Source organism: Siniperca chuatsi, linkage group LG5 (assembly GCF_020085105.1).
Source record: "Siniperca chuatsi isolate FFG_IHB_CAS linkage group LG5, ASM2008510v1, whole genome shotgun sequence".
Taxonomy (NCBI): domain Eukaryota; kingdom Metazoa; phylum Chordata; class Actinopteri; order Centrarchiformes; family Sinipercidae; genus Siniperca; species Siniperca chuatsi.
In genome coordinates, this window is record NC_058046.1 from 27574148 (window position 1) to 27596650 (window position 22503).

At 38.1% G+C, this 22503-nt stretch overlaps 2 protein-coding genes across 3 annotated transcripts in view; one reads left to right on the forward strand and one right to left on the reverse strand.

The window, feature by feature from the left end:
• Window positions 1–166, reverse strand: part of LOC122875834 (long-chain-fatty-acid--CoA ligase ACSBG2-like) — an 18956-nt gene extending 18790 nt beyond the window's left edge. For both annotated transcript variants that reach the window (XM_044195384.1, XM_044195383.1), the window contains exon 1: window positions 144–166. In XM_044195384.1, the coding sequence (XP_044051319.1) occupies window positions 144–151 (8 nt within the window). In that variant the 5' untranslated portion in view covers window positions 152–166. The remainder of the gene's footprint in view (window positions 1–143) is intronic.
• The window catches only part of ppef2a (protein phosphatase with EF-hand domain 2a), a 19794-nt gene extending 4854 nt beyond the window's left edge, over window positions 1–14940 (forward strand). Inside the window, exons 7-18 of the mRNA XM_044195387.1 lie at window positions 193–307; window positions 872–918; window positions 1480–1646; window positions 1769–1805; window positions 3011–3160; window positions 3267–3599; window positions 6967–7152; window positions 7336–7478; window positions 8442–8548; window positions 10022–10188; window positions 10363–10450; window positions 12064–14940. Coding sequence (XP_044051322.1) covers window positions 193–307; window positions 872–918; window positions 1480–1646; window positions 1769–1805; window positions 3011–3160; window positions 3267–3599; window positions 6967–7152; window positions 7336–7478; window positions 8442–8548; window positions 10022–10188; window positions 10363–10450; window positions 12064–12317 — 1794 coding nt within the window. The 3' untranslated portion in view covers window positions 12318–14940. The remainder of the gene's footprint in view (window positions 1–192; window positions 308–871; window positions 919–1479; window positions 1647–1768; window positions 1806–3010; window positions 3161–3266; window positions 3600–6966; window positions 7153–7335; window positions 7479–8441; window positions 8549–10021; window positions 10189–10362; window positions 10451–12063) is intronic.
• The last annotated feature ends 7563 nt before the right edge of the window (window positions 14941–22503 follow it).

The window sequence follows — 22503 nt, forward strand, 5'->3', positions numbered from 1 at the left end:
AAGCCAATGCTGCTCATTTGTCTTATTTAGTTAATTAGTCTTATCCTTGTTTTTTGCAAGTTCTGTACAAGAAAAAAGGACAAAAAGCATGTATGCATGAATTCAAATATCACAGCAGTTACCAAACGCTGCAGTATGACTACCTGTTCATGCGTTTGTGCCTTAAACCTTAACAAGTCTCTCTCCCAGTAGCAGCTGCACTCGCGCTACGTCCTCCAGCTCCTGCTTGAGACGTGGAAACAGCTCCGGATGTTGCCAAATATCAACCGCATCTCCACCTGCCACAGCAAAGAAATCACCATTTGTGGTGAGCTGAAAGAAATGGTTGAGTTTTAGACAGAAACACTGGAGAAAATGAGGGCAGAGAGATCGGGGATGATATTGCAACAGAGGTCCTCAGCCAAACTTGAACTGGAGATGTTGTGGTTACATGGTCAGCATCTTTAAATAGAGCTGAACCAATTCTGATAATCGATTTATCATTTTAGTGACAAAATGCCTACAACTCTCTGTTTCCAGCTTCTAAATAGTTTTGCTGGTTTTCTTAACCTCCTGTTATGTGGGAGATACTTTACTGAATCTGTTGGGGGTTTGGACTGTTTACATGTCAAACTGTGCTCTGGTAAATTGTGATGTATATTTTTCTGTATTTCATAAACCATAATTGTTTACCCATTTATAAAATAGCTGATATTTTATAGTCAAAATTGTTGAAAATGAGAAAACAATTGTCAGGACTAATCTTAAACCCAAGAGGCTCCAGTACATCCCACAAGATGTTTTTTTTTGATAATCACTTCCTGTGTTTCTTTCTCTTGGTTGATATTAACGAACTGTGTTCATTAATTTACATGTATCCTCTTCATTACAGGTGATTTGCACGGGCAAATGGAAGACCTGCTGCTGATTTTCTACAAGGTCCGGACCTCATCTTCTAAAATCTTAACATTTCGCAAATGCCTTTAGACTTAAAGCCACAGCTGAGGATGTTCTTTTTGATTTTATTATTTTATGCAATGTCAAAAAAAAAAAAAGTTGTGAAAAAACACTAAGGTGACGCCTTCAAATGTCTTGTTGTGTCCGACCAGTCCAGAAACTCAATTTTTAAATGGTGTGAAATGGAGAAAAACAGCAAATTCTTACATTTGAGAGGCTAAAATAAGAGAATGTTTGACATTTTGTCTTGCTTAAACAACTTGAAGACTATCAGAATAGTTGCTGATTAAATATGTGTTGATCGACTAATCGACAAATCAACTAATTGTTTCCCTTCTAAACTTTAGTTTTTGGTTAAAACAAAGATGTTTAGCTGCAACAAGCTGCATTTTTCTACGCGTAGGGTCTCCACAAGCCAATTAGTGAGTGAAACAGGATCCGTGCTCGCCGTGTTTTCGCTCTCTGTGCTGTGGCCGATCATTTGTTTACATTTAGATTACAGAATGACCCTTTAACGCGGCTTTATTTCGCTGTTGTTTACAGAATGGCATGCCGTCCTTGGAGAAGCCCTATCTGTTTAACGGAGACTTTGTAGACCGAGGCAAAGACTCCATTGAGATCCTCATCATCCTGTTTTCATTCCTGCTCGTCTACCCGAGCGATGTCTACCTCAACAGAGGAAACCATGAGGACCATATAGTCAACCTGAGGTGACACAAAGTCTAACTTAGGGACGGTGACAGTGAAATCACATGTTCTTGTCCAAATTCATCAGGTATAATCAAAAACCCCAATGTCTAACTGCTATCTCGTGTTTCTCTGGCTGATGCAGGTACGGCTTCACAAAGGAGGTGTTGACAAAATACAAGGTATGTTTATATCATGTGAACAAGAAAGCCTACAAGCCTCAACACACTTTTGTTTACTGCTTGGTATTAACTCCTCATCCCTGCTTATCAAACTAGCCAGCACAGCCAAAAGGTGTCCTAATCCCTACTATCTTTGGAGCAGCAAATTAAAATGATTTCAGTCACCTTCGCCCACACATTCCTAGTAAAGCTTGATACAGGCCAGCTTCCTTCCCAGCACTGGTCACTCCTCCTCGCAGCTAAAAACCTGCAGGACATCTGACTCTGATGAGTCAGGGAGGTCGAAGTGGTGCAAAGACCCACGAAGGAAACCCGTCAGACGTCCCGGATGTTTTCAGATTTACTGTCCTTTCTGACTGATTTTGTTCACGCTATCAGCACTAATTTGCTTAGAAAAGGCATCAAACTCCCAATCTGAAACAGCATCTTCATACTGGAGCCACAAGCTGCAACAACATATCAAATAAAGACAAGGACTGAAAAAAAACATCCCTAAAATGAGACAAAAATGTATCTTAAGATGCATAGAATACAGTAAAAAATGGAAATCGAAAATACTGGACTCTCATCAACAAAAGAAGTTAAAATTTCCACTTTAGAAAACTGAATTTTCTGTATAATGTGTTTCATTTAATTCCAGTTTTGGAAGTGGGACTTGGACTGGTAGTTGCTGTATTTAATTATTATCAATTAATATTACTTTTTGTCCTTGTTTCAAATTGTGAGTTGACGTTTTCCTTTTTCCCCCCGCCTAACTTTATTTATTAAATTTCCAAACAGATAAAAGACAACAAGTTGGCATGTCAAGCTTCAGTTTGAGATTTTAAATAGACAAAAAAACAGAGAAGGTCAAGGAAAAATAATGACAGAAAGCAACAAAAACAAAGTACATCCACAAAAAATGAATTTGGTCATCTGTGAGAAATGAAAAGCTGCATTGTTACATGGCAAATATATAAACTGGCAGAAAAAAGTAAATGTTGGTGACAAACTGGCAGGACATGTTGCATTTTCACTGAAGTCAGTGTGTGAATTCAAACTTCATTTCAAGACAAAGAAATAATAGAACAAAAAAAAGAAAAGAAAAAGAGTACAAACTTCAATACAGGCTATATGGCGTACTCCCTCTTAAATGTTAAAAACAAACTGGGGGGGAAAAGAAGAAGAGGAGGAGGAGGAAGAAAGTTTCCTGTGTGTCTCCTCAGATGCACGGCAAACGCATCCTGAAGCTGCTGCAGAAGATTTTCAGCTGGTTGCCGTTAGCGACGGTGATCGACCAGAAGGTGCTGGTGCTGCACGGAGGGATCTCCGACACCACGGACCTCAGTCTCCTGGCCAGAGTGGACAGACACAAGGTGAGGACACGACATGTGCAGCTGTGATAAACTCCTCCATCGATACTGGATCAAACACAGACACGTTTGAATGAAATCTGTGCTCTCGTCTGTGTTTTCCCCCCAGTATGTTTCAGCGCTGAGGCCTCCAAAGAAGAGATACCAGAGCTCAGCGGGGATTTCCATCGACTCGGACATAGATGAGGACGTCTGGTCCACCAACAGGCTCTTCCAGCGTCGGACCTCCCTCACGTTTCCCAAACCCCTCGGGACCCGCAACAACTTCCAGAACCGCTCGCTGCAGGACTTCTCCGACCGGATCAAAGCGGTGGACGAGCTGGAGAGCCGCAAGAGGAGACAGTCCATTTTCAACTTGGAGACCAACAAATCAGAGAAAGACATGTCCTCTGTGTCCTCTGACTCCGTCAACAGTGACAATGACAACGAGGAGTGGAGACAGGTGATGTATTGAACATGAGTGTTTGCTCAGATGCTTTGAGATACATTTCTGTCCCATCTGATTGGTGTTCTCTGCTTTAAGTTTTGTTATCTTCAGGTGCTGCCAAAGTCTCATTCTTTGCATGATCCCAACTCCAGTACTATAAACGCTAAACTTTATTGGATAGAAGTGCTTTAAAGGCAGTAAAATAGCAAAAGTAAAACAACCACAAAGAGCTACAACAAAGATAAACAAATATACATACAGAAAATAATATAATGATGAAAGGAGGCAAAACCAAGAGAAAAATCTATAAATATATGCACAGAGACATACACACAGATGGAACATGTTTAGGGATCTGCTAAAACATGATGAACGCAGTCATGTTTTTGAATCACCTTTGGTGACATTATCTTGTCTTATTCAGTGCGTAAAGGCAAAGACAAGAGACAATACACAGTTCAGGAAATTCATTTCCATGAAGAAAAAAAAAAACAAGTTGTCTTTATGCCACACTTTTGAACAGACTCAGATTTGTTGTCACAGATTCAATTATCTTCTAAATTTTCCACAGTTTTTCCCAAATATAGATCATCAAAATACTATTATTTTTTAGTTAGGCCTAATCAATGGAATGCAGTTACATTGTTTTGTATTTAGAATATGTAAAGTTACAAATGGCACTTTGATTAAACTATTCAACAAACAACAAATGGCTTAATTATTATTATTAATTATCCATATCTCAAAACGTTACCTCCTAAATTCCAGTATTTCATCAGTAAATAGTCAGATTTCATCAGTATTTGTAAAATCATTGATTGATTCTGTCCTCTGCAAGTAAATGAGATGAGATTCCTTTGACAAAAAAAAAATCTTAATTCAAGAGCTTTCTTCCACTGAGGAAGATCACGACTGTTTCCAAGGTCAAGAATACATTTTCATGCTCAACTAGCTTCGATAAGATTACACTTATTACCAGTTTCCTTTTAAATTAGATTCTTACCCACTCTTGTGTTACATACACTATAAAATAACATTCAGGTGCAGCACAATATAACTGGGACTGTAACTCTCGTTTTCCTCATTGATTAAGCTGCTGATGATTTTTTCTAATAACTTAGAAATAACTTTTATAGACTTAGTCTATAAAATGTCAGAAAATGGTGAAATATATCCATCACAATGTCCTACAGCCCGAGGTGGCATCCTCATATTGCTTATTTTGTCCAACCAAAGATATTCAGTGTAATATCACATAAGACAAACGAAAACTGCAAATCCTCACATTTGAGAAGCTTGAACCAGCAATTTTTAGGGCATTTTTGCTTGAAAAGTCAAAATTGCAGTTGCAGGTTAATTTTCTGTCGATCGACTAATCAGGTAATTAATCAATTCTTCCAGCTCCAAATGTTACATCTTCTTAAAGGTGCCCTGTGGAGTTTTCTTGTGTTAGTCGCCAAAACGCAGAGTGCATCTTTGAGCTCTAACAAACGTATTGAACTGCATTTCCTTCCTCACTTTAAATCCAGCATGTTTACGTCCATGTCTACTTGCTAGCAGTCTTCTTCTTCTACTTGCCTTTGTTGGCACATTGCAGAATATCTTGGCATGTTACCGCCACCTGTCGATCAGTGGGATAGTGAGAAACCTTTGGTAACACTGTGTATCACGAGATAAACAAATCGGAAAAACAGCTCCATCGTTCAGGTCAAAACTTCCCACAGGGACCTTTAACCTGCAATTTTATTGGAGGAGCTGTCACTGTTTTCAAATGATGGACATCTCATTTAGGAATGAAGGTCGCCATTCATTATTGTTTCTGTCCTGTGAGTGAGTTTGTTGTTTGTTTGTTGTTCTCGGGCCTTAAAGTGACTTCGTCATGCGGAAACTAAGTTATTTTGGTCAGAGGTCACAGTCTTTGTGCCTCGGCTCCATTCCAGTGGACTGAATCAGTCCTGAGTCACAGCCCGATAAACGCTCCATTAGTGATCAACACACACCTCAGAGGAGGTGCTGTGGTCTGTCGCCTGCGTGGGCCTGAACATGCCGTAACCCACCGCGTCATTAATCCCTCTGCCGTGACTTCAGTCTGGCCGTCACCACCTTAAGCACAGGCTGTAGAAGTCAACGCTCTCATTTGGCTCTGGTACTTGTTGATGGTTCAGGTCCAACATGCTCAGTCATTGTAAACAACTCAGGGTAACATAGTCAGTGAATTGTCTGAAATGTAAAGTGATGCTTTCAGGTGTTCGTATGCATTAAACCCTCTGTAAACAGAAGTTACAGTAGATCCTGAAAAACACTTACACAATTACACGACATTATTTTATACATTTAAAAGGCTTTAATCGCAGCGATTTAAGCTTCAGAATGAGAAATTATAGAAATTTTATTATTTATTTTTGCTCTTCCAGTGAAACATCAACCATTAAACAGACTTATGCAGACTTCCATTTGTGCTGATATCAAATAAGACTTAAGAGTCTACAGTTACTTAGGCATAGTGGTGCTCTGAGCAAAATGCTAACATCAGAATGCTGAATGCTGGTAGGTATAATGTTTCCCATGGTGACCATTGTAGTTTAGTGTGTTGGCATGCTAACATTTGCTAATTAGCACTAAATACAAAGTACAGATGAGGTTGATGTTAATATCATTAGTTTTGTAGGTCACGAATCAAAGTACTGGACAAATGAAACATTTGACCTGATGGTGGCGCTAGATAGAAAGTTAAGGGATCACCAAAGTTATGACAAATCATCCTTAGGGGGACATGAATGTGTGAACCAAATTTCATGGCAATCCATCCAACAGTTGTTGAAACATTTCACTCAAAACTACAAATGTCAACCTCATGGTGGCGCTAGAGGAAAAGCCAGGGGGATCACCAAAGTCACGAGGAGTCACCCTCTGGGCACCGTGAATGTTTGTACCAAGTTTAATGGAAATCCATCCAACAGTTGTTGAAATATTTCAGTCTGGAGGAAACTGGTGGCCCGACCAACCGACAGGACGGCGTCACCATCCATAGGAGCTTTCGATCACATGATCTTCCTCAGCAGCTGGAGTTTGCTTGTCATGAAATTGTAGATGTTTAAGTTTCTGAGCACTTTAAGAACTTGTTGATGATGTTGCTGTAAAGGTTAAGATTGAAAGTTCATTCTTGACCTCAGAAACAGTAGCTTTTTCCTCATCAGGAAGACCATGTGATGAGGTCGAAATCTCCAGAACAGCTACTAATGGACCTTGTGGTGACATTGTTTTGACAACTGCTGTATCCATGTCTCTCCCCCCCAACAACATGTCCTTTTCCAAAGTTCTGTTTCAGTTTCAATTCTTGAAAGTTAAATCTCTCCCTCGCGTCATTCCTGTGTGCCCCCAGATCCTGGACCTGCTGTGGAGCGACCCGGTGACCCAGGACGGCTGCGTGCCCAACGAGGTGCGTGGCGGAGGCTGCTACTGGGGCCCCGATGTCACAGAGGACTTCCTGAACAGACACAACCTGCAGCTCATCATCCGCTCCCACGAGTGTAAACAGGACGGTTATGAGTTCTGCCACAATCGTAAGGTGAGCTCAGACAGTGACGGCCCAAAGAGGCCCCTGTAATTTCACAGTTCACTGCCTGAATGCAAAAACCTTCCAGCTAAATAGATGAGTTAAATTTCGTACTAAGATCACTGACGTGGTTTCTAAATCTTCCGCTCTGAGGAGCTGCACTAAAACATTAACCCTTTCTTTCATTTCACTCAGGTCCTCACTCTGTTCTCTGCCTCCAATTACTACGATGTGGGAAGCAACAGGGGGGCCTACGTGAAGCTGGGTCCAGACCTTGTGCCTTATTTGATTCAGTACCAGGCCAGCAGCATGACCAGAGAGCTCACCGTGAGACAAAGGTGCAAAAAACTACAAGATATCCATCCCAACAGTGTGAATCCTTCTACGAGGGCTACAACTAGTTTATCTGTTGATTATTTTTGCGATTTATCAGTTAACTGTTTTGTCTATAAAACTAAAACATGCCTGTTACACTTTCCCAGAGCTCAAGGTAACATCCTCAAATGACTTCTTTTGTCCAACACACAGTTCAGAGCCCCCACATCTGCACTGTACACTTATAGAGAGAAAATGAGCAACTTGAGAGACTGGAATTAAAAAAAAGCTTAAAGCAAAAATTCGACATTTTGTTAAATATGCTTATTAGCTTTCTTATAGAGAGTTAGATGAGAAGCTTGATACCACTCTCATATCTGTCCATCAAGTATAAGGCTACAGCTAGCAGCTGCTTAGCTTAGCTTAGCATAAAGACTGGAAACAGGGGGAAACAGCTAGCCTGGCTCTGTCCTAAAGTAACAAAATCCCACTACCAGAACTTCTAAATCTCATTAATTAACACTTTAGATGTTGTTTGTTTACCTGTATTGTTTACCTTTGGACAGAGCCATTCTTTGTGCTAAGCTAAGCTAACGTCTGCTGGCTGTAGCTTCATATTTAACGTACAGACATGAGAGTGGTGTCAATCATCTCACGTAACTCTCGGCAAGAAAGCGAATGCGATTATTTCCCCAAAACATCAATCAATTAATCTTTCAAAGAAATTTTAGTTTATCAAAATTGTTGTCAAATTAGCTTCCTGTCAATTAGCTAATCGTTTCAGCACCATGAATAGTCCAAGAATACAGAATTATTTTCGTACTTTTGCAATCATTACTGCATTAGACAAGAACTTCCTAGACATGAAGTTCTGTTTAATAGCAAAGACCCGTTTTGTCTTTTTAGATAACTATTGTGTAAAACAACACTGCTCTGCCTTTAATTGTGCCTATTATCTGTTATATTTGTTGTTGTCTTGTCTGCAGTGTTGGGCGAACCGAGCGCTCGGCCCTCAAAGTCCTGCGGGAGCAGCTGTTTGCGCACAAATCTGACCTCGTCTGTGCCTTCAAAAAGCTCGACAGCGAGAACACAGGTGAACACAGCCTGCCTTTCATGAACCAGTTCAGTCCTCAACAGATCAGGTGTCACTTAATTTCATTACAGATCTTCCGTGTACTTCCCCTTTCCGTTGTGATTCTCAAAGGGCAATGTCTGGCTAGGGAGAAATGTGAGCTCACGCTTTTGTATTTTAATCCCCATTCAGATAAAAACATGTGTGCCGACCAAAAGTCCATCCCAGAACATTTGACAGTTTCACAGAAACTACAGCTAACACTGTTGTTGTTGTTCAGTGATTTACTTTAATTTAGCCAACGTCCTTGTTTCTCAAGTACATAATAAGTAAATAAGGGATTATGTAATTTTCTGTCTCCTCACTTTTAGTTATTTTACTACAGATTTACTTACATTTTTGCTTGCAGGGGAAGCTCTCTCTTAAAATCCTTAGTCACTTTACTAATCAACTCCAAAGAAATGTTTCTTTGCTGTGCTTTAAATGTTATTCTGGACTGTAGAAATAGTAGTTCAAATCTTATAGGGCCTTGACCTTTAGTCTACTTACTGTATCACATTTTTCAACTGCGTCTCACGGTCTTTATCAGCTGAAGGAGTTGCTTGTGTGTGTGTGTAATATCTGACTTGACGTTACAATGAGACATGTTGGTCAAAAGATTCAAAGGAAGAAGTTTTGATGTTATCTTCGTAGTTTACTCTTCGCTGGCTGATTGTCCCTATAAACCATTTTGATTTTGAAGTATTAAACACAAAATAAACACATTGTATTTTTTGATCATGGAAAAGATATAAAATGTAACTTGTTCATCGTCTAACAGAGTGAACGCTGATATATTGAAAAAGACAATGCTTTGGCTCAGAGCTTGACCGATTTTTGAACTTTTGAGGTTGATACTGTTATCAACATTTAAGATTTTAAAAATCTGATAACGACATATCAGACTATATATATATACACACACATTTGGTTATTAAAGGCTTGTGACCAAGATATGTACTGAGTGGGACGTATTGCAGTTGAAAAGTATCTCAGGCCAGTGTTTGCACGTGTGTTTTATTGGTTTTGATGCAGCAATTCTCTTAATCCAAGACCATTTTCTCTTATGGGAGACAATAAAAGTAACCTTAAAAATAAAACTTGTCAGTGCTCGTTACAAACAATGCAAGGGCGTAAAGGCGACACTGTTTCTAAATTACCTCAAACATATCTTTTCTATATTGCAATCTCTTTCATTTAGTAGATGTGCCAATACTAAAATATAAGCAGATATTGAGCAATAATATTGTCCTTTTGATTTATTAGTTGGGCTCTACTCTGGATGCATTTGGAGTTGATTTTTGGAGTCATTCATTGACCTGATTGGACTGTGTGGGGAAGCCATGGGCCCCCCCAAAAAAAGGAAGAAAATGCAGCACTGGCTGAGAATTTAGCTGAAATCTAATGTTATAATAGAAATCAGATAAAATCAGGTAAAATGTCCACATCCATCAGGGTTTGTGTCTCTGAGCGACTGGGCCTCTGCGGTGGAGAGTGTGATGCACCTCGGGCTGCCCTGGCGGATGCTGTGCTGTCAGCTGGTCACCTCCAAGACCAGCGACGGCATGATCGACTACCACGAGTGGTTCAACGAGCTCGCCATCAAAGGACCCAACACGGACGTAAGGACGCAGAAATACTAGGGTCTGATTATCTGATTTGTATTCATTTAAGGATACTGTATAAACTGCTGAAACAGACTCACTCTAACTTCTGCTGTGTCATATTCTTAAATGCTGTTTACATAAAACTGAGAGCTCCCCGTCACTTGGTTTTCATCACTTCTCCTCTCGCAGCACATTGACCAGAGTCTGCTTGAGACTTTGTATCGCCACCGCTCCACCTTGGAGACCATCTTCAGAATCGTAGACACAGACAACTCAGGTAAAACAATTTATTCATCACTGAAACAAGTTTCATGTATACTGTGAACATCTATAAACACCACTGGCTTCTTTCTCTTTATAATGGACAGCATGTTTTGTTGTTCTCTTGCCTCTTAAAGTGAAAATCCCCCTTAAAATGTCCCTCTACCTTATGTTTCTGGGTCTATTTTGTTATTTGCTGGTGTATTTTTCTAACTGGGGAAACATGAGTGACATGACATCAGGTAAAGATGTATATCCATATCAGAAATGCCAAGAAATATCAGGTTTTACCACCAGTTCCCCAGGAATCTATCTGATTTTTTTAAGACTTAACTTTTTGCACATCTTAACATCTAATAATCATATAGGAAAAAAGCAATTGTTGAAGATAGTTTGGTTTATTTTAGTTTATTTGCACTTTACAAACAACATCACAACAAATAACAGATGTGGAAAATCAAGAATCAAGAATAAAAAACTAATGTATAAACAAGAACTGGCTGAAGAAAATACAAATAAATACAAACAAAATAAAGGAAAACAGGAGACACAAAAAAAACCCCAGCACATTATCCACTGATTCCAACTCCACCGATTTTACACATAAAGTTAAATATATTCGTCGTGAGGAGTAATACTCTCTAATGTCTTCTATGGTTCTGGAGAAGAACTGCTAATGATTATTTTCTTTATCAATTAATCTGGCAATTACTTTCTCGAACAATCGTTTGGTCTATAGAAAAGAGTCACAGCTTCCCTGAGCCCAAGTGGACAAATGCCCAAATGTCTCCTTTTGTCCGACCAACAGTCCAAAACCCTCAAAATATAAAATTTACAATCATATAAAACAGACAAAAGCCTCACACTGAAGAAGCTGCAACCACAGGGTTGACTTAAATGATTAATTGATTTTTCAAAATAGTTGCAGATAAATTTTCTGTCCAATGAAAGATGCTACGGTATCAAGTTGCATTATGGGAAGTGAAGGATCCAGTATTTTTGGAGCTTGACCGACTAAACCTCAGAATATCTCGACCTCTGCTGCTTCAATTTCGACCTTTCTTTTTTTAATTTGTCGCTTATGATTCAAACTGCAATTAAATGTCTTTAATTTAACATCGTGAATGTAATGTAATGATGATGAAATACGCTCTTAATAAGATATAGGTTGGTATTCCACATCTGTGCATCACAAGGAAGCAGAGATACATTAACCTGCACCAGAATGCAATAAATCCACAATTATGTTTGAAAAAAATCCAACGGGAGACTATGGACTTTATACCTCCACAGAGTCTGTGGAGGTATAAAGTGTGTCAGGGCTCTGCAAAGTGTTTGTTGTGTCCAGATAGAAAGGTCTATCAGCTGTAGTGTGCAAAAGAGGCCACAGTATGTTACTGCCTCCTGAATCCTCCCAGTTAAAACGAGGATTAACCCACTGATCTACTGGTCTCTCCATCCCCCACCTCTGATCACACACACACACACACACACACACACACACAGTGATGCACAGACTTTTTCCTCTGTCAGTATCCGTTTCTTTATCCTCTTTCTCCCATCCGTCCTCTTACCGCATCTCTAATCTCCTCTTTTCCACCCTGCATCTTTAACCTTTAACCTCGCCAGGCTTCATCACCATCGAGGACTTCCGGCAGACGTGGAAGCTGCTGAGCGTCTACCTAAAGATGGAGATCACGGACGAGGCCATCTCCGACCTGGCCGTCACCATAGACAGGAACCAGGACGGCAGCATCGACACCGACGAGTTCATGGAGGCCTTCCGCCTCACGGACAAGAAGAGCCGGCTGGAGCGAGGACGCAGCATGTTCATGGGCACGGCCACCGACCTCACCAAACTGGAGGGAGACCCCAACATTTGAGCACAGAGAGAGCGAGAGACTGAAAACAGAGAGCGACTCCTCGCCAGGCAGACAGGCAGACAGGCAGCAGGAGGGGAGGGCGGGGAGCTGCAGCCAACGCAAGCTGCTTCAGTGACGCACATTAAGACGTAGGATGCTGCTGAGCCACAGCCGCGTGGATCACAGGGGATTAGGAGGTGAGAGTGCAGGATATTTGACGGCAAATGATCATTTCACATTCACATTTTGAAGCAGTTTTATCCACTGAGGGACGTGTAGGCGAAAACATAACTGCATGAAGAAGAATTTAGTCTCTTTTATTAAGTTAGAACACAGAAACAAAAAGGCATCATATTTAGGCTGCATGATTATTAAGATAACAATATTAGATACTGTGATCACAGTTATTATGAGGAGTTCAATAGAATGAGGATATCTATCATTATTTTTAACTTCAGAAAATGCTTTGACTTCAAAGATGAAAAGAGTAACACCTGCACACTCCAGATGTTTTTAAATGGACGACGTTTCGATCCCAGTCGGATTTTCATCAGGTCAAATGTTTCAAAATGGTTACCACACACATACTGTATGTATCAATAGGCTGACAGGCTCTGTGATGACAGGTGGGGTTAACCATCCAACGTGTCCAGGGTGATAAACGTCTCAAAGTGATTAACAATTCACCAAGTACAGATTTAAAGTACATCAGTCCTAATGGGTGGGAGTACAGAGACACTAATACATCAAATTTGATCAAGAAATATCTTAAAAAATATCCAAAAACTGTTGTAAATTACATGAAAAGAAACATTACACATGACAAAAAGTATTTCACCAGAAAGTCTCCGATCATATTAGAGGCTGCAACTGACGATTATTTTCATAATCGATTCATCTGCCAATTATTTTCTCAATAACAGCAGAAAACCGTTAAAAATGCCCAAAACAATTTCCTAGATCCCAAGGTGATGTCATGAAATGTCCAAAACCTAAAAATATTCAATTTACTAAAAGGTTAAGACAAGAAAAAAGAGCAAATGTTCACATTTGAGAAGAGACTGTTTGGACTTTTTACTTAAAAGATTACTTAAACGATAATCAAAATAGTTGGACATACATTTTTTGTCTATCGATAACCTAATTGTTGCAGCTCTGGTCCATAAAATGTTGGAAAACTGTGAAAAATGCCCATGAAATGTTCCAGAGCCTCTTCAGATGACTTGTTTTGTTCAGCCAACAGTCTAAAACCCCACGGTATTGAGTTTATAATGATATAAAACCGCAAAGAGCAGCAAATCCTCACATTTTGATAACAGGAAACAGTGACTGTACCATTTTCTTCTTGAAAAAATAGACTAATCGATTAATCAACTAATCGTTTCAGTCTTTATCATTAAGACTATGGAAAGCTATCAACAAGAAGTTATATCAAAACCTAAATAATATATACCTAAATAAGACTCAATCTAAAATTACAAGAAATGTTTTATTTTATATTCTTAGTTTGGGCCTCTTGTTTTTTTCTTGTAGTTTTCTTTATTTTAAAGCTCTCTGTGAGTCAGCGTGCAGCCGTTACTCTCTTCATCAACGCTGATTTCCAACAGCCTTTCATCCACACGTGATGTGCGAATAACTACGCTCCTCCTAAAGACATCATAGATGGCAGAAACTAAACAAAAATGACATGATATGATAAAACAGTGAATAATTGTGCAGCTCTACAACAGCTGCACTAATTAATTGCAACTAAACGTTGCTGGTGCCTTAGCAGTAGAAGCGTTTTAACTTCTAGAGACGAAGTTAAGTCTAGTTTGCACTGATGATGTTTTGTATCAACTGCCAACTATGTACTACGGCCCCTCCTCGTGTCAGGTGGGAGACGAACCCTCACCTTGTCCAGAACGGAGAACTCATGCTTTTATTCATTTGACTTTTAGGATGCGTGTCTACCTCCAAATTGTTGCTTTGAAACCCAGAACATTTGGTGTATTTTAAAGTGTATTTTTTTAGTTTGATATTTTTGGGAAATACGCTTATTCGTGCCGAAGAGTTAGATGAGAAGATTGATGGTTAGCTTAGCTTAGCATAGAGACTAGAAACAGGGGGAAACAGCTTGCTTGGCTCTGTCCAGAGGTAACAAAATCTAACTACCAGCACCTCTAAAGCTCACTAATTAACACATTATATTTTATTATTTGTTTAATCCATACAAAAAAATGTGGTTTTAGACATGTCTTTAGGCAGATTTATTTCACTGGACAGAGCCAGGCTAGCTGTTTCCCCCTGTTTTCAGTCTTTATGCTAAGCTACGCTAACCAGCAGCTGGCTGTAGCTTCATATTTACCGTATAGACGTAGGAGTGATATCAATCTTCTTATCTAGCTCTTGGCAAGAAAGTGAATAAGAACCAAAATGTTTAACTATTCTTTTAAGATATGGAGACAACATGTTGTTTTACATTTTTTTAGTTCCCACATTGTTTAAATACTGTTTAACTCAACCTAAAGAGACATGAATCATGCAGACGTGTACAATTTTGTTGTATGTAAAATGTAAATTTTATTGTATGTTTTGTTTTAGCATGGTGACCATGTAAAACATTTACTGTAAATACATCTCACAGTCACATTTGTAGCATTCATTTGTGTGTGTGTGTCTGTGTTTGAGGTAAGTGATGTTTTTAAAGAACTATAACTGATCAAAAAGTGGGGAAAATTCAACTTGCATATACAGTATATATTTATAATTTCCCAGAAGGCCGTTAGACAATCTCCAGTACCAGAGGTGGAAAGTAACTAAGTACATTTACTCAAGTACTGTATAATTTTGAGGTACTTGTACTTTACTTGGGCATTTCCATTTTCTGCGACTTTATACTTCTACTCCACTACATTTAAATAAGAGCTATAGTTTCCAGCTACTCTTCAAATTAAGATTTTACAAACAAAACATATTATCACTTTAGAAAATATGATCCATTGTTACAGATTGTGTGAAGTAGTTACATAACATTAGCTCCACCTCCTCCAACAACAACATTAAAGTACTGCTTATATATTAATGCATCAATAATATAATAAACACTAATATAGTAATAACTTTGACAGTAGCCATACTTTTACTTTGGAAACTTTAAGTATATTTTGTTGCTGATATTTGAGGACTGAAATTTTGAATGTAGGACTTTTACTTATGTAATACGTAATGGAAAAAACTTACGTAACGGAGTATTTTTATACTGTGGTGTTACTACGTTTACTTAAGTGGTTTGAATACTTCTTCCACCTCTGTCCAGTACTGGGAACACAGAACATTTATCTTAAACCCTGATATTTACCCACTATTTCCTATAAATTTCCCCTCAGTTACCTTCAAAGTTACATTATATATAAAAAGACACACATTGACAAAGAACTAGCAGAGGGTAAACCTATTTTATATCCGAAAAATGTGTGAAAAAAGTTTTGCATCTTTGCATCAGTACTACTAATAGATGATGTGACTTCAGTTGGTAAGTTTTCTGAAAAAATGTAACTGTGTAATTTAATATAACTCATATAACTCTGATCTGATCATTAAAAATAATTTGCTGTTTTTAGCTACAGGCATTTAATGTGCTGACATACAGTTCTGTTAAGGCTACCTTTGCATTCAGTTAGCAACTATTCATTATTTATTTTTTTATTCCTTAAATGCTTTAAGTGTACACAACTTCAAAATGTTCCACAATAATACAGGGCTGCAAATAACAATTATTTTCATTATTGATTAAGCTGTTAATTATTTTCTCAACTAATCAATTAATTGTTTTGTTTGAAAATTGTCAGGAAATGGAACAAGTGACTGTCTGACATTTGTTATTGATAAATGACTTAAATGATCAATCAAAACAGTTGCAGATTCATTTTCTGATGATCAACTAACTGATTAATCGACAAATCGTTCCAGCTCTACAATAAAAATCTGCAATATTTAACAAAAATAAAACACATTCAATTATATACAACTGTATATTTTCTTAAATTAAGTAATAGTTAAACAACATTTTAATGAATTTCCCTCAGAATTAAGTCCGACATACAGAAACACACAAACGTTTTAACATATTTAATTTAATCAGAATCAGAAATACTTGATTGATTCCCGAGGTGAAACTCTTTCGTTACAGCTGCTCACTATCACGTCAGTGCGCACAGGAATAGAAGTATTTAGCAAATCAAAATATAATACAGGCAAGATAAATTAAGTACAAAGTGGATATAAGCATAAAAGCTAAAGTAAGTGTAAGTACCAAAGTGGATTTAGAGGTTAATAAGTATGTATGGTATAATACCGTTTATGTTAAATCACCTGATGTTAACATAAACAACCAAACCTGCACATTTTCAGGTAATAATTTGTTTTTGTTTTTTGCTTTAAACATCTCATCTCATATCAAATTATTACCAGTATTATATGTTGTTATTTATTATTCTTCCTAGTTTTCAGAATCACCAGCAGGTGGCACAACAGACCATTTAGTCCAGTTTGTTACACTGAACATGTCTGACAGTAGACCAGTAGTACTCAGTCATTTTAGAATATGATAATAATCCACAAGAATTGGCTAAGAGTATTAGTTATTAAGGGTGAATACAAAAGAGCAAACAAACAGAGGCTTCAGAGATTTCTGAACACGCTACAGCACCCTGAATTTGAGGGGCAGCAACACATAAAGGAAATTCTTGGGGTTTTTAACTGCATTACAGCATCTTCCAGTAGTTTTCCTTTCAAATTATAATATTTCAAGTGGGTGGGTATTAAAACGTGCCCAAAGCTGCCTGCAGTTTAAACGAGGTTGGATTAAAAAGCATTGCCCAGATCAAAGTTTACACACAGTCGCCGTTTACCTGGAGAGAAGAGTTTGTCCTAGAAGTCAACTTGTTTATGGGCAACTCCTGCCTCAACAGGACATCTGAGATTAGTCATGTTTCCTGTAGTTTCTGGATTTGTGTTTGGAGTTAGGCTATATGTTACTGCATCTTACTTAAGTACAAGTATGTTAGTATAATCAGGAAGATGTACTTAAAGTATTAAAAGTAAAAGCACTCAGTGCAGAAAAATGGTATACTATTATATATTATATCATTAGATTATTAATACTACTACTACTGTGTAGTAGGTGGAGCTTATTTAGAATTATTTTGTGCAGGACTGAAACTAATGATACTACACTGTGGAGGCAAATATTGCTCTTTTTACTCCTTTTACATTTATTTGATAACTTAAGTTTCTTTGCAGATTCAGATTATTAATATAAAATATAAATCAACTAATAAATTATGGTGTATTATAGATTAAGCTACCCAGCATGGGCCATTCTGCATAATGAGTACTTTTACTTTTGATACTTTAAGTATATTTTGATGCTAATACTTTTGTACTTTTACTTAAGTGAGGCTTTTACTTGTAACAGAGGATTTTTACACTGTAGTAGTTCTACTTTTACTCAAGTAAAATATCTGAATACGTCTTCCTCCACCGCTGGCTGGTAGACAGATTTCCTTTGGACCGAGCCAGGCTAGCTGTTTCCCCCTGTTTCCAGTCTTTATGCTAAGCTAAGCTAACCGGCTGCTGGCTGTAGCTCCATTTTGGGCAAACATGAGAGTGGTATCAATCTTCTCATCTAATTCTCTGCAAGAAAGCGTAAAAAGCGTATTTCCCAAAATGTCAAAGTATTTCTTGAATCTCATCAACACTCAGAACGTGTGAGAACAAACCCCAGTGTGCTTCCCCAGAGATGGAGGCCAACATGTCGCCGCCTGCTGCTTTTCACATCCAGCCACCACCACCCCCAACATAGAGACTCACACACTGGTGACAGATGGGACAAAAGAAGAAGGCAGTTAGACCTATTTTTCCAGTGTATCGGAGGAGGGGAGCATCTATTGTTCACTGTCTGCAGGTGGTCTTACAGTTGTAAAGCTGCTGGAGCTCTGTCCTAATGAAGACATCTCAAAGAAAGATTCTCAGTCAACTGGAGCGTCTCGAAGCACTCGCTGTGATAGATTAGTCATCGACTGAACTGCACTTTTAAGTAACAATAAATCGCTTCAAAGGGAATAATGAGTCTATCAGATACCGTGTGATATTATTAATGCGTGGAGCTCAGCGTGTCTGTGTGTTTATGTCAGCTGACCCTGCTAATTTTACTTTAAAAAAGGGATTTTTCCACATTTCCCAGAATGCTTTTTAAAAGTCACACCGTCATGAGAGCGCATAGAGCATTTGCCTCCACCATTTTAACCCTGATATGACAATATATTCTTGGAAGCTATAGGCCTGTTATATGAGAAACAAGGCCTGTGAACTGACAACGAACAAGAAGAGGCAAATCTGATGAAAAAAGGATCAATTATTTCACAAGAAAGAATGAAAAAATGTGCAAAAAATGACCGTTTTCATCATAAAACCATCTTCAGCTCCAGTTGGTAATGGTTTATTTTAGCCTGTGATTTCCAAAAGATTCGCTACAAAGTTTCAAAGAGAGAACTAAATAATTTGGTACTAATAATAGTGGAAATAGATGTTCTGAGATAGTTATTATAGTTTAATAGATATAGACATGTAGATTTGAGTTTCTTGTTCTGAGTTTAGGAGCAGTTGTTGATTTTCAGAGAACTCCATTTAAACCCAAGTATAATATAAAAACATTCATTCATTATGGAAACTTCTTAATAAATGTTGAATTATATGCTTCCCTGGAGAAAAACTTCACATTTTGCATGTTTTTGTGCGCTCACTAAAAGACTCTACACAAGCAATTAGAAATGTGTAATTTAAGTTCTTTCCAGGACATTCCCTATAAGAAAATGATAAAGAAATTGCTTAAACTGTCAAAAGAAACTGTTACCACTCAAACAGCCACCAGTCAGGCCTCCAGGGGTGAAGCTTCAAACTTGTTTGACAGCGTCACACATAGAGCTGAAACTATTAGTCAACCGACAGCAAAATAAGTATGAAAATTGATTCATCGTTTTTAGTCATTTTTCAAGCAGAAATAGTGAAAAAATGCCAAACATTCTCTGGTTTCAGCTTCTCAAATGAGAGGATGTGCTACTTTTATTTGTCATAAATGTTTGTAAACTGAAAATGTGTGGGTTTTGGACATTTGAAGATGCCTCTTTGGCTCTGGGAAGTTATGATGGGCATTTTTTTCACTATTTTCTGACATTTCAAAGACTAATCAAAACAAATAACCATCAGATGGATTGATCATGAAAATAACTGTTAGTTACAGCACTTATAAATATAAAATTTAAAAAAATATAAAAGCGATTCCCAACTTGGGGGTCAGGAAACCCCTAAAGGGTCACGAGATAAATCTACGGGGTCCTGAGATGATTACCATGATGGGAGAGAAGAAAAACCATGTTTCTGCTACACCAAGTGCAGAGGCCTTTTGTTAACTTGAATCAGATTTTTACCTCACTAAAAGCCACTGATGCACCATAAAAGAGATGTTGTACACAGGCATAGGAAATGTTCATTTTTCCAAACGGATTCAGCTTTTAGCAGGTTTAATCATGCAATAAACAAAATAACTACTGATAATAATAATCAAATAGTGAAATGGCTTCTACACAAATTCTGTTTATTTTTGAGTTTCACTAAGTTTTGCTTTTTTTATGGTGAAATACTGGATAGTTTTACCTCTTCAGGCCTCTCAACACTATTCAAAAGAAATAGTCTGTAAAGGAAACATCGCTTTGGTTCGGCTGCTTGCAACTTGTTGACATATGCATCGTGTAGCAAGAGCAGACGTTGTGTTGCTTTCAAGTGTCACAAGCGCATTGGCAACATGTTCTGTATTTGTTTAATTTTGTATGTAAGCAAATACAAAACGTTCTGTATTTGCCTTTTAAATTCTTCATCAAACTGAATACTGAGTCATATCACAGAGACAAACACTTGCTCGCTGTACTATTGCATCAGTTTTTGCGGGTATGAAAGCTGCTTGTCCCACAACATTTGTGCTGCTTGTTATTGTTTGTAATGGACACACTGACAACTCTGCGAGGTTGATAAAGTCACAAAAAAAAAACTTTAAGGATTTGGGATAAAATCACTTTACATGTAAATAGACTGCATTACAGTTGTATTTCATACATTTTTTTGATGTATTTGTGAGTATAAAAAGTGTAACAATATTTTTTTTTAACCTTGAACTGTAGAACAGTTCTATAGTAATGTTTTGAGTGATTATCATTAAATATTTGTACATTTTTATAGGCGCCTGTGTCATTTTTCTTGTATTTTGGGTTCTTGGCAGATTTATAGTTTGTTAAATTGCCAAAATGATGAGTCAGGGAAAAGGTAAGGAGAGTTTAAAAGGTGCTAAACAAAGACAAAAAAGAAACCAAACTGAACTTAAACTCCGGAGGAGACATACGGAAACACTTGCATGAGAGTGAATTAAGCAATCAGCAGAGAAGAGCCACAGTGCCAGCAGACAACAGCATCGAGTCCCCAAAAAAGTGACTGGCATACACTTAATGGAAAGACTAAAGGAGAAAGTGCGTACATGCTGACGCCTGCAGACCCTGAAATGTTCATCTCAAGGACAGAAACATATGATGCAAGTTCTCAGAAGAGTTGAGACGGGGAGAACGTAACTTCCCCCGAGGCCGTAAGTTAGAATAGTGAACAGAAGGCTGCCGCTGTGTACACATGTAATGCCCTTGTGGATTTATCTCTGTTACAGACTGACATGGATGACAGAAACGTGTGACCTCCTCTACTCCCTAAAGACCTGCCTGAGCTTGTCGCAGTCCTGCTGTAGGTTTTACAGTCAGAACAGTGAAGAGTCGGGTTGGAAAAGGAGGGGGTGGGACGAGTCACTGCTATAAACCCATCTTGTTGCTGCATAAAAGGAGGGTTTTCCCTGAATTCACTGAATGTTTATGCAAAAAGTGAGTCAAGAAAAAGTCCTCGCTCTTTAAAGGGACAGTTCACCCCAAAATCAAAAATACATATTTTTCCTCTTACCTCCCCTAATAAAAATGGAATTACAATGGATATAGATGTATATCCACAGACCTTGTTGTGAGCAGTTTCATGTAGAAACTTATAGTTCCTACATGAAACTGCTCACAACAAGGTCTGTGGATTATCTTGATCATGATTTCTGGAAAGAGACATTGCTGCTGAGTTTTTAAAATGTTTTTTTTTTTTTTTTTGGGCACTTTGAGCACCACAACCCTTTAATCTTTGTCTTCCAGTTATTCACAGGAAAAGGAAATACACTTCATCCACAGCAGTGAGGCCTATTACTGAATGCTTAGTCATAGTTATGAAGGAGTTTCTTCTCCATGTCAAGACTGTATTTAATGCAGTGTTAGAAGTATTCAGATCCTTAAAAGTACTGTTGCAGCTGATCGAGGTAGTTTTACTTACTTTATATACAGTTTGGTAGCTTTGTCCAGGGGTTCCTGTCTCCTCCAAAGGGCCACAAGATAAATCCGGGTGGTCGTGAGATGATTAATTAGGCAGGAAAGAAGAAAAACTGACATTTGTTAAAATTTCTTGTAATTTCAGTACTAAATGCTTAGTCATAGTTATGAAAGAATTTCTTCTCCAAAAATATGTCAAGACTGTATTTAATCATGCAGAAGAGAGGAGTCACAGTGACTTGTTCCACTTATATGGAAGCAAGGAAATGCCATAATAATATTATTTCTTTAAGCAACTGAATAACTAATTGTGACGCTTGTCCACTACTACTACAGTACATAATATTGGAATTTAAAGCAGTAGTTCGACATTTGGGGAAATATGCTTATTCGCTTTCTTTCAGTCAGCTGAGAATACTAAAACCACTCATGTTTGTACGTTAATGTAGCTACTGGGAGTAGCCAGTTAGCTTAGCTTAGCATAAAGAGTGGAAACAGGAGACAACAGCTAGCCTGCCTCTGTCCAAAGATAGAACCTCTAAGGCTCACTAATTAAACAAACAACATAAAACGTGTTAATCTGTACAAAAACTGAAATGTAAGAGTTACATTCAAGTTTTGCAATTTCAAAAACTTTCCCCCACAGCTACACAAGTTCGGACAGAAAATTCACATCTCTGGGTTGCTCATCTGAACTTAGATATCTATCTATCTGTCTGTCTATCTCCATACACACTTACTGTATTAGCAGTTTTATTACCACAATTGATTTT